At 46.1% G+C, this 12,076-nt stretch overlaps 1 protein-coding gene across 5 annotated transcripts in view; it reads right to left on the bottom strand.

Moving 5' to 3' along the window:
* LOC143784344 (endoribonuclease YbeY-like) overlaps nt 1–9,410 on the bottom strand; it is a 48,276-nt gene extending 38,866 nt beyond the window's left edge. Inside the window, exons 1-2 of one of the 5 annotated variants that reach the window (XM_077272532.1) lie at nt 9,281–9,346; nt 7,283–7,315 (exon numbers count right to left, since the gene is read on the bottom strand). Coding sequence is in view for 2 of the 5 variants with exons in the window: in XM_077272530.1 (XP_077128645.1) it covers nt 9,281–9,282 (2 nt within the window). In the remaining 3 variants the exon portion in view is untranslated. Of the gene's footprint in view, nt 1–7,282; nt 7,316–9,280 lie in introns of those variants that run through there. The other 4 variants (XM_077272530.1, XM_077272531.1, XM_077272533.1 and 1 more) reach the window with 4 other exon arrangements.
* Between the last annotated feature and the right edge of the window lie 2,666 nt (nt 9,411–12,076).

The raw sequence follows: 12,076 nt of genomic DNA, 5'->3' as shown, positions 1-12,076 counted from the left end.
GCCAAATATAAAAATCCGCTATAAAACCCCACTATAACGTCTCTTTCACACGTCCTGATATTTCCGGTACCGGAGATGTCAGTGTCCACGTGTGTAATACTTGCGGCACACGTGTGGCATGCGTGTGCTGCATCAATACCACAAGGACTGGCGCCAGGGAAGAAGTATTACAGTAAGCGCTGTTCCCCGGTGCCGGGTGCTGAACACGGTTCTCATCCTTCTGCCCTGCTCTGCCGGCGATCAGCGCGAGCAGAGGAGAAAGATGAGAGTTATATTTAAGTAATAAAAGAGACAGCAGGTGGCAGCTGAATCTAGGACTATTACTCCCATGATCCCACCCCTGCTGCAGCTAATATCAGTGACAGCAGGAGCAGCGTTTGGCGTATTCATCTGCCGCTCCTGCGCTGTAAATAATTACGGTAATTTAAAAAAAATAACACTGTGTGGGTTCCCCCCTATTTTTGATAACCAGCCAGACAAAACTCACAGCTGTGTGCTGCAACCCTCAGCTTTCAGCTTCAGCAAGGCTGGTTATCAAGAATAGAGGGGTCCCCACACTGTTTTTTTTTTTTTTTTTTTTTACTTATTTGGTCCCCCCCATTTTTGACAACCAGTGACCGAAGGTAACCTCTATGACGTCACCCTTGAATACTGACGCTGCGTCGACTTCGGTGAGATCCCCGCTAGCACCATGTGCGCTCACTGTGCTAGCGGGGATCTGATCGCAGCGCAGCCAGACTGGGAACGGAGCTCAGTGACTGAAGGTGACCTCTATGACGTCACCTCTGGTTACTGACGCTGCGTTCCCAGCAGCTGATTCACCAGTGGTTTTCGGCCGAGACGGTGGCATCTTAGCACCGTCCAGGTTGAAAACTGTATATCCTCCCAGACATAGATTACTGCGTGGGACACAAAGCTGGACAGGTATGGGTATATTGTTGCTTTTTTATTTCATTTTTATTACAGGAGATCGAGGGCTTCAGTGGAATTAGGCAATGCAGTAAGTATGGTTTAATTGAGATTAATAAAGGAGTCTGTGACATTTTTTCAAATAAAGGACTGTATTCCGGCTGTGTCTTATTTACCATATAACTATAGGCTTAGTAATGGATAGGTGTCCATTACTAAGCTGTGAGCTTGATATCACCTGAAAGGTGACATCAACCCCCCACAAATATTACCCGACTTGCCACCGCTACAGGGCAAGTGGGAAGAGCAGGGCACAGCGCCAGAATTGGCACATGTAATAGATGTGCCTTTTCTGGGCAGCTGTGGGCTGCTGTTTTTAGGTTGGAGGGGTCAATATCCATGGCCCCTTACCAGCCTCAGAATACCAGTTCCCAGCTGTGAGCTTTATCAAGGCTGGTTGTCAAAAACAGGGGGACCTCATGCCATTTTAAAAATTATTTATGTAAATAATTTAAAAAAAAAACAGCGTGGGGACCCCTCTATTCTTGATAACCAACCTTGCTGAAGCTGAGAGCTGTGGGTTGCAGCCCCCAGCTGTGAGTTGTGTCTGACTGGTTATCAAAAATAGGGGGGAACCCACGCCATTTTTTTAAAATTACTGTTGCCTCTTTTATTACTTAAATGTAACTCTCATCAATCTCCCCTGCTCGTGCAGATCTCCGGCAGAGCAGGGTAGAATGAAAAGAGCCGTGTTCAGCACCCAGCGCCGGGGAACAGCGTTTACTGTAACGCTTCTTTCCTAGTGCCGATGCGTGTCACATTGATGACATCCATGTATGTTATGTGAATGCACGTGTGCGGGACGTTTTATGGCCCGTTCTGACATTAAAAAATGGACATGTCAGCGTGTTTTGCCCACGGACACACGGTCTGTGGAAACACACTGACATGTGCACAGACCCATTCACTTGAACAGGCATCTCTGCATGGCTAAGCAGTAGTGTACAGCCACACATGGGGTACTGCAACGTTCACTAGAAATTGTGGGACAAATTTTGTTGCCATTTTACCCATTTATAAAATATTTGGCTGAAACAAAATTTTGGTGGTAAAAATGCAGTTATTTTGTCCTCACTGCCCAATGGTATAAAATTCTGTGGCACACCCATGGTGTCAATATGATCACTGCACCGCTAGATAAATTCATTGAGAGGTGTAGTTGGTAAAATGGGGTCACTTATGGGGGGTTCTGATGTTTTAGCTCCTCATGGGCTCTCCCAGTGGGTCATGGCACCTGCAAAACATAACAGTAAAATCTGGCGCTCCTTCCTTTTTGTGTTCCGCCAAGAGCCCAAACAGTGGTTTATCCCCACACATAGGGGGTATCAGCGTACTCAGGAGAAATTGCCCAATAACTCCTGGGATCCAATTTCTCCTGTTAACCTTGAGAAAATAAAAAATTGGAGGTGAAAAGATCATTTTTGTGGAAACAATATGATATTTTGTTTTTATGGCTCTACGTTATAAACTTGTATGAAGCACTTGGGGGTTCAAAGTGCTGACCATACATCTAGATAAGTTCCTTAGGGGGTCTACTTTCCAAAATGGGGTCACTTGTGGGGGGTTTCCACTGTTTAGGCACACCAGGGGCTCTCCAAATGCGGCATGGCGTCCTATCTCAATTCCAGCCAATTCTACATTGAAAAAGTAAAATGGCGCTCCTTCCCTTCCGAGCTCTGCCGTGCGCCCAAACAGTGATTTACCCCCACATATGGGGTATCAACGTACTCAGGACAAATTGCACAGCAACTTTTGAGGTCCAATTCCTCCTGTTACCCTTGGTAAAATAAAACAATTTTTTTGTGAAAAAAAGTTAAATGTTCATTTTTTTAAAACATTCAAAATATTCCTGTGAAACACCTGAAGGGTTAATAAACTTCTTGAATGTGGTTTTGCGCTCCTTGAGGGGTGCAGTTTTTAGAATGGTGTCACTTTTTTACTTTTGGGTATTTTCTATCATATAGACCCCTCAAAGTGACTTTAAATGTGACGTGGTCCCTAAAAAAAAATGGTGGTGTAAATATGAGAAATTGCTGGTCAACTTTTATCTCTTATAACTTCCTAACAAAAAAACATTTTGGTTCCTAAATTGTGCTGATGTAAAGTACCGTATTTTTCGGACTACAAGACGCACTTTCCCCCCCCCAAAAAAAGGGGGAAAAATGGGGGGGGGCATCTAATAGTCGCAATGCAGGCTTACCGTGGCGGCAGAGGTGCGGTGGCAGAGGTGCGGTGGCAGAGGTGTGGTGGCAGAGGTGTGGCGGCAGAGGTGCTGGGATGAGGAGGCGCAGTGAGCGGGGTCCCTTTCACCGGTGAGATGATGCAGCAGCCCGGTAAGCAGCAGAGCCGGGTGAATCCTGTAGTTATCAGTGGTGGCGGCCATCTGCCTGAGGCCGCGCGTGCGCAGATGGAGTGCTCTGTTTTCCGGGGCTTCAGGAAAATGGCCGTGGGAGGCCGCGCGTGCGCAGATGGAGATCGTGGTGGCCATTTTCCTGAAGCCCCGGGAAGCAGAGCGCTCCATCTGCTCACGCGCGGCCTCAGGAAGATGGCCGCCACCACCGATTACTACAGGATTCACCCGGCTCTGCTGCTTACCGGGCTGCTGCATCACCTCACCGGGGAAAGGGACCCCTCTCACGCAGTGGTGTGGGGGGGGGAGCACAATGCGGGGGTGGGTCACTGGGCCGCGGCAGTGAAAAAAGCAGTGGAAAAAGTGAGTACGATGTGAGCTGTCATGTGCCTGTGCGGTGAGCGGTTGTGCTGGACGCGTATGGTATGGGGCTTCTGCACCCTCATGTGGAGAGCAATGGCCGAGCCTTGATGCAATACACAGTTACTGTTGCTCTGAGCTTTTATTTCACTGCTGCCTGGTTATACGCCGCACACCGCAGCCGCGCATACACACAGGCGGCGCGGCCAATATGGAGGCTGCGTGTGAGGCGCTCGGCAGCAGGCCGCAATGCTAGTTTCGGTCGAGATGGTAAACAGCGGCCCAGTCAGTAATGGAGCGCTGTCACTGCCAGCCTGTAGTCATGCGTGTCACTGCCCAGCCAGTACTGGAGCGCTGTCACTGCCAGCCTGTGCTCATGTGTGTCACTGCCCAGCCAGTACTGGAGCGCTGTCACTGCCAGCCTGTGGTCATGTGTGTCACTGCCCAGCCAGTACTGGAGCGCTGTCACTGCCAGCCTGTGGTCATGTGTGTCACTGCCCAGTCAGTAATGGAGCCCTGTCACTGCCAGCTTGTGGTCATGCGTGTCACTGCCCAGCCAGTACTGGAGCGCTGTCACTGCCAGCCTGTGCTCATGTGTGTCACTGCCCAGCCAGTACTGGAGCGCTGTCACTGCCAGCCTGTGGTCATGTGTGTCACTACCCAGTCAGTAATGGAGCGCTGTCACTGCCAGCTTGTGGTCATGCGTGTCACTGCCCAGTCAGTAATGGAGCGCTGCCACCGCCAGCCCTCAGGTAAGATACTGTAAATTCGGACAATAAGACGGACCCCCATCTTATAAAAAATCTTTTTTTCTGCAATTTTCACCCCAAATTTGGGGTGCGCCTTATGGTCCGGTGCGTCTTATAGTCCGAAAAATACGGTAGACATGTGGGAAATGTTATTTATTAAGTATTTTGTGTGACACCACTCTCTGATTAAGGCTATGTGCACACGTTGCAGATTTGCCTGCGGATTTTTCCGCACAGAATCTGCATCTCTTGCCAGAAAACACAGCTAAAACTCAGAGCATTTTTGGTGCGTTTTTTTTGTGTGGATTTGTATGCGTTTTTGAAAGCTAAATAAAGGTCTATTATTGAACAAAAAAAAAGAATTGTGATGTCATTTCTTGTCCAACCTCTTCATTTACACACTGCATTGAAGAATAATGTTTACACACACAGAAAGATAGATGTTTAGTGATAAACATAGCAAAATGGTACATAAAGAGTTAAATAAAGACACACACACAAATTCTGCATTAGCCGGGGTCACACTTGCGAGAAACTCGCCCGAGTCTCACCTCAATGCTCGGCACTGCCGCCGCAAATCGGGACCGGAGTGTTCAGATGCATAGAAATATATGCAGCCGCACACTCCGGTCCCAAGTGCCGGCTGCAATGCCGGGTATTGAGGTGCGAGTTTATCACAAGTGTGACCCCGGCCTTAAACGCAATATCGGTTTAATCTGAAAAAAATTGCATGGGCTCCAGCGCAATTTTCAAGTCCAGTGTGGGAAAGCCAGCAACTGGGGGCCAATGTTTGTAGCCTAGGAAGGGGTTAACACGTATGGAGCTTCCCAGGCTATGAATACAGGTCCTTCTCAAAAAATTAGCATATAGTGTTAAATTTCATTATTTACCATAATGTAATGATTACAATTAAACTTTCATATATTATAGATTCATTATCCACCAACTGAAATTTGTCAGGTCTTTTATTGTTTTAATACTGATGATTTTGGCCTACAACTCCTGATAACCCAAAAAACCTGTCTCAATAAATTAGCATATCAAGAAAAGGTTCTCTAAACGACCTATTACCCTAATCTTCTGAATCAACTAATTAACTCTAAACACATGCAAAAGATACCTGAGGCTTTTAAAAACTCCCTGCCTGGTTCATTACTCAAAACCCCCATCATGGGTAAGACTAGCGACCTGACAGATGTCAAGAAGGCCATCATTGACACCCTCAAGCAAGAGGGTAAGACCCAGAAAGAAATTTCTCAACAAATAGGCTGTTCCCAGAGTGCTGTATCAAGGCACCTCAATGGTAAGTCTGTTGGAAGGAAACAATGTGGCAGAAAACGCTGTACAACGAGAAGAGGTGACCGGACCCTGTGGAAGATTGTGGAGAAGGACCGATTCCAGACTTTGGGGAACCTGAGGAAGCAGTGGACTGAGTCTGGTGTGGAAACATCCAGAGCCACCGTGCACAGGCGTGTGCAGGAAATGGGCTACAGGTGCCGCATTCCCCAGGTAAAGCCACTTTTGAACCATAAACAGCGGCAGAAGCGCCTGACCTGGGCTACAGAGAAGCAGCACTGGACTGTTGCTAAGTGGTCCCAAGTACTTTTTTCTGATGAAAGCAAATTTTGCATGTCATTCGGAAATCAAGGTGCCAGAGTCTGGAGGAAGACTGGGGAGAAGGAAATGCCAAAATGCCTGAAGTCCAGTGTCAAGTACCCAGTCAGTGATGGTGTGGGGTGCCATGTCAGCTGCTGGTGTTGGTCCACTGTGTTTCATCAAGGGCAGGGTCAATGCAGCTAGCTATCAGGAGATTTTGGAGCACTTCATGCTTCCTGGCACCTGCTCACAGTGCCAAAACCACTGGTAAATGGTTTACTGACCATGGTATTACTGTGCTCAATTGGCCTGCCAACTCTCCTGACCTGAACCCCATAGAGAATCTGTGGGATATTGTGAAGAGAAAGTTGAGAGACGCAAGACCCAACACTCTGGATGAGCTTAAGGCCGCTATTGAAGCATCCTGGGCCTCCATAACATCTCAGCAGTGTCACAGGCTGATTGCCTCCATGCCACGCCGCATTGAAGCAGTCATTTCTGCCAAAGGATTCCCGACCAAGTATTGAGTGCATAACTGAACATTATTATTTGATGGTTTTTTTGTTTGTTATTAAAAAACACTTTTATTTGATTGGACGGTTGAAATATGCTAATTTATTGAGACAGGTTTTTTGGGTTATCAGGAGTTGTATGCCAAAATCATCAGTATTAAAACAATAAAAGACCTGACAAATTTCAGTTGGTGGATAATGAATCTATAATATATGAAAGTTTAATTGTAATCATTACATTATGGTAAATAATGAAATTTAACACTATATGCTAATTTTTTGAGAAGGACCTGTATCAGCCCGCAGCTGTATATTTAGCCTTTACTGGCTGGTAAAATAGGGGGACCCCCCCAAAAAAATGATGTGGGGTCCCCCTATAATTAATAGCCAGAAAAGGGTATACAGATAGCTGCGGGCTGATATTCATAATCTAGGAAGGGACCATGCATATTGCCCCCCCTGCTACAAATACCAGCTCCCAGCCGCCCCAGAAATGGCGCATCTGTAAGATGCGTCAATTCCGGCACTTAGCCCCTCTCTTCCCACTGCCCTGTAGCGGTGGCATATGGGGTAATAAGGGGTTAATGTCACCTTCCTTTGTATTGTAATGTGACATTAAGCCGGGTTAGTAATGGAGAGGCGCCAATAAGACACCTATCCATTATTAATCCTACAGTAGTGAAAGAGTTAAAAAAAGACACTGCCAGAATAAAGTATTTTAGTATTCTTAATTTCACCATACTTACAACCACGCCTAATTCCCCGAAGTCATCAATCACCTGAAAAAAATTAAAAGTAATAAACCAACTGTGTACTTCCTGTTCGACGCAGTCCAATTAATAATGAGTGTCCCATGACAATCTCCCCTATAGAACAGTGACATCAGGAGATGTCACCGCTCTATAGGCCTCTAGTGACACACTGACAGGAGACAATGGCTCTTGCAGTGCTATAACTGAGGGTTCAATGAGTTCATTGCTCTCACTTTACGGCACTGCTGCGTGAGAATTTTCCCACGCAGCTGGGCCGCAAGTGACAGTATGAAGTATACTGTACCCATAGCGGCGGAGGGATACAGTGCGGAAGGATACCTTCCACCATTGTATCCTGGAGCCCCTGAGAGCAGTCGCATCTTCCGATGTGACAGCTCGCCACGGGAGATCGTTGTGGGACACTCGTTATTACATGGATTAATGCAGATCATTGACTTTAATGGGTCCGTGTAATAAGTGCGCTCCCACGAACACTGACATGTCTCCGTGTTTGACACACGGAGACACGGTCCGCAAAAAATCAATGACATCAGCACAGATGCATTGATTTCAATGTGTCTACATGTGTCAGTGGCTCCGGTACGTGAGGAAACTGTCACCACACGTACCGGAGCCACTGACGTGTGAAACCGGCCTAATCCTGCGGTTTTGACTAAATCAATGGAAGTCAATGGGAGCAGAAATGCTGCCGATCTGCAAAAAGAATTGACATGGTCCTTTTTTTGATCTGTTGCGTTTTCGGTGCTGGCCGTACAAACTCCGCCCACAACGTACATCCTGACTCTGGCACTGGTGTCAGGACCTAATCTTTCATTGCATGCCCTTCAGGGTTCAGTAGTGATCACTGTGTGTGTGCTAACAGAGCAAGGAGAAATGAATGAGCTGGTGGCAATCAAAATACAGCTCCCTGCCTAAGAATGTGGTCCAGGAGAATCTGCCCGGGGGCCTGATAAAAGGTCATTGAGGGCTGTAAATGGCCCTGGGGCCGGAGGTTCCCCACCCGTCATAAATGGACAGTGGTCAGAATTGTAAAAATTGGCCCGGTCATTAACATGCAAACCACCCTTGGGGGTAAAGGGGTTAAAAAATGAAACAAGAAAACGACGCAACCAGAAAAAAATGGAAAAAATATGAAGAAAATTTACTGATATTAAAAGATGACCCAAAAAATAGAAAAAGTAGAAAATAAAAAACCTTTTCCCCATTGTAAAACACTTTATTACTTTATTATCTCCCACAGCCTCATAAGTCTAATGATCATGTAACCGCTGCACGGCAAACTCGGCTCTGCTACACGGAAAACTCGGCTCTGCTGCACGGCAAACTCGGCTCTGCTACACGGAAAACCCGGCTCTGCTACACGGAAAACTCGGCTCTGCTGCACGGCAAACTCGGCTCTGCTACACGGAAAACCCGGCTCTGCTACACGGAAAACCCGGCTCTGCTGCACGGCAAACTCGGCTCTGCTACACGGAAAACCCGGCTCTGCTACACGGAAAACTCGGCTCTGCTGCACGGCAAACTCGGCTCTGCTACACGGAAAACCCGGCTCTGCTACACGGAAAACTCGGCTCTGCTGCACGGCAAACTCGGCTCTGCTACACGGAAAACCCGGCTCTGCTACACGGAAAACTCGGCTCTGCTGCACGGCAAACTCGGCTCTGCTGCACGGCAAACTCGGCTCTGCTGCACGGCAAACTCGGCTCTGCTGCACGGCAAACTCGGCTTTGCTGCACGGAAAACTCGGCTCTGCTACACGGCAAACTCGGCTCTGCTGCTACACGGCAAACTATGCCTGGCTATAACCACTCAGTCACTTGTACATGTGCCAAACAGCAAACTCCGCTCTGCTGCATCCACACACACTGAAGTCTCACACAACTTTATTTATACAATGTTTCTGCACACAAGACTTCACAGCTGGAGGAGGAGGAGCCCTGACACCAGGAGGACCGCGCAGTATATACTCACATGGTCGTGACGTCACGGAAGGTCCTATAGCACCAACAGCAGCCACATACGAGCCTGGTCACATGGGCGTGACGTCACGGAAGGTCCTATAGCACCAACAGCAGCCACATACGAGCCTGGTCACATGGGCATGACGTCACGGAAGGTCCTGTAGCACACTGTGTAATATTATCTAGCAATCCGTCCTCCCACCACCAGGTGTCGCTGGATATCTCTGCGATGACGCTCTGTCCACTGTGGTATAAAAGGAGCGATGCCACGGCGACGGCGCCATTTTATTACACGTGCGATGTGGAGAGGAGGTTGTGTGAGCTGTGAGGGCAGGAAACTTGTCTGTGACACCATTACACAGCGAAGCTATGGTAGTTAGATAGCAGACAGCACTCCTTGCTGTAAATGCCGTTAGTGGGAATATGTTCTAGGGATTTAGTGATTCCATGAGGTAAAATTACCTCACATGATGGTTCCTGTGAAGAAAGCCAGAGCGGTGTCTGAGAACTATTATATAGACGCTGAAATGTCAGGAAATCTGTAGTGTTAGTTCAGAACTTAATCTAGCAGAAAATCTCACTAATACATGTGCTGTTGTAAATGAGGAAACTGCCGAGATGAGGGGGAAACATGCCGCAGAGCGGACAAAAAGTGATCGTAAATGATCAATAGCGACAGCAAATGACGGCACAAAAGTGACCAAACACTAAAGGCTGTGTGCACACGTTGTGGATTCTCTGTGGATCCGCAGCGTTTTTTTACCGTGCAGAAACGCTGCAGATCCGTCAGTGAGTTACAGTACAATGTGAATCAATGAGAAAAAAAAAATGCTGTGCTCATGGTGCGGAAAATTCCGTGCGGAAATGCTGCCGATTAAAAGAAGCAGCATGTCACTTTTGTGTGGATCTGCAGCGTTTTTGTACCCATTCCATTATAGAAATCCGCAGGGGTAAAACACGCTGAAAACCGCAAAAAAAAAATGCAGCAAAACCGCAAAAAAAAGTGACAAATTCGCAGCGTTTTCTGCCAAGACATGCAGAATCTGCACCAGAAATTCCTAAGGCAAATCCTTAACGTGTGCACATAGCCTTACTAAATAATACAGAGATCCTCCAAGAGCGAAGGAAGCGATGAGAGAAAATAATTGAGCGCAAAAGATGGAAAAATCAGCACATTATGTGTAAATTTCATTAAAAAAATGCAACAAAGCAGAAAAATGATAAAACTACAATAAGTTTATAGTTGGGAGGAGAGAAAACGCCACGGAGAGCTCCATAAAGGATCTGAAAATCACAGTATTAAAAAGATCTAATTAAAAACAGACGAGGCAGAAACATGATCTTACAGCGCCGTAATGCAAAATAAAAACGGCGTATTAGTGACCACAGGAAAAAGAGGGAAAAACGTGCATTTTAAGGCGCAAAAAGAAAAACAACTACATTTATTCTGCCTTTGCTGAGGCAGCGCACTTATGTCATGAGGCTAATCCTCCAGAAACCTGCAGTAAATCGTGTGTCCACGGCAGCAGTCCATGTGTACACGCCCTGTGTATATACCTTACATGTATATGAGCAGGCAGTTGGGTATTACTGCTTACACCTAAGGACTTGTTCACACGTCAGGTTTTCTTTTACGACTTCATGTTTTTGGCAAATGTCACTCGTACCTATAGGACTGTGTGCAAACGTTGCGGATTTGTGACAAACCCTGAAGCAAAACAGGGTTTTAGCAAAGTGAATGAGAAACCTGACGTCATGCACACATTGAGTCTGTGTTGCAGATTTGGTGCTGAAAATAATCTTCATGTCAGTTTTCTGTGCGTTTTTACCCAGCGTCTTTCACGATTGACTTCACTCTTTTCAGTCAAATGCAGGGCAAACACGTTTTTACAGCTGTGTTGTTTCGGCCACGAGATGCAGAAATGGTTCAGAAATGTTACTCAAGCTTGTGCATATACCCTAATAGTTAACGGGGCTATTCACACGTCTGCCCGAGGGGTCCGCGCAAAATCGTGGAGACCTGTCCGATAGTGATCTAAGTGTTGGAAGTAAATTGAGGCAAGCCTATAGCTCCAGGAAGAAATCATCAGTCAGCACTCAGATGTCATCTGTGCAGAGTCCGTTCTTCATTGACTGATGAACTTTTTCTGCTTTCTTACCTGAGAACAACTAATAAGACTCTGACAAACTTTGATGATAAAAATTGACACGCGACCAAACTGATATAAAATATCAATGATGAAACTCGGACCGATTTTTTTCGTTCAAGTATATGTCTATATAATTCTCTTCCATGATCTACTGAGTTTTATCATCAGATATTACTGATCACACAACTCTGAATCTCTATTTTGGAATTAACATTTTTGAAGTTTTTAGGATATTCTAAGATGTGTTTTTCCTTTATTTTCTCACAGTTACGTCATTTTCCGTATCCCTATTTATCCTTTTGTGGATAAGTTATATTTTTCTCTTGCGTCATGTTGAAGTACAGATAAGATTAATTTACACTTAATCATCTTTATTAATACTGTAAATGCAAGAAAACAGCTGATGCCTGATATGCAGTGTGGAATTAATAGTGATATAAAAACGAGTAAAAAAAAAAGTGATTCCATCATTTTGTGTTTTCGATTTACATGTGTGTGGGGTGAGTGTAGTGCCCATATTAGTGAGGGTGTTGGTGATAGTTTCCTTCAAACAATTGTACCTGCTGATTCCAGGTCTTTCTGTAGCTTGAATTGAAATTGAAAAAAAACCCCCTAATAATTGTAAGAAGTGTGGTAGGTCTCAAAACGGGGAGATG

Source organism: Ranitomeya variabilis, chromosome 7, assembly GCF_051348905.1.
Source record: "Ranitomeya variabilis isolate aRanVar5 chromosome 7, aRanVar5.hap1, whole genome shotgun sequence".
Taxonomy (NCBI): Eukaryota; Metazoa; Chordata; class Amphibia; order Anura; family Dendrobatidae; genus Ranitomeya; species Ranitomeya variabilis.
This window is presented reverse-complemented; position numbering and strand designations above follow the sequence as displayed.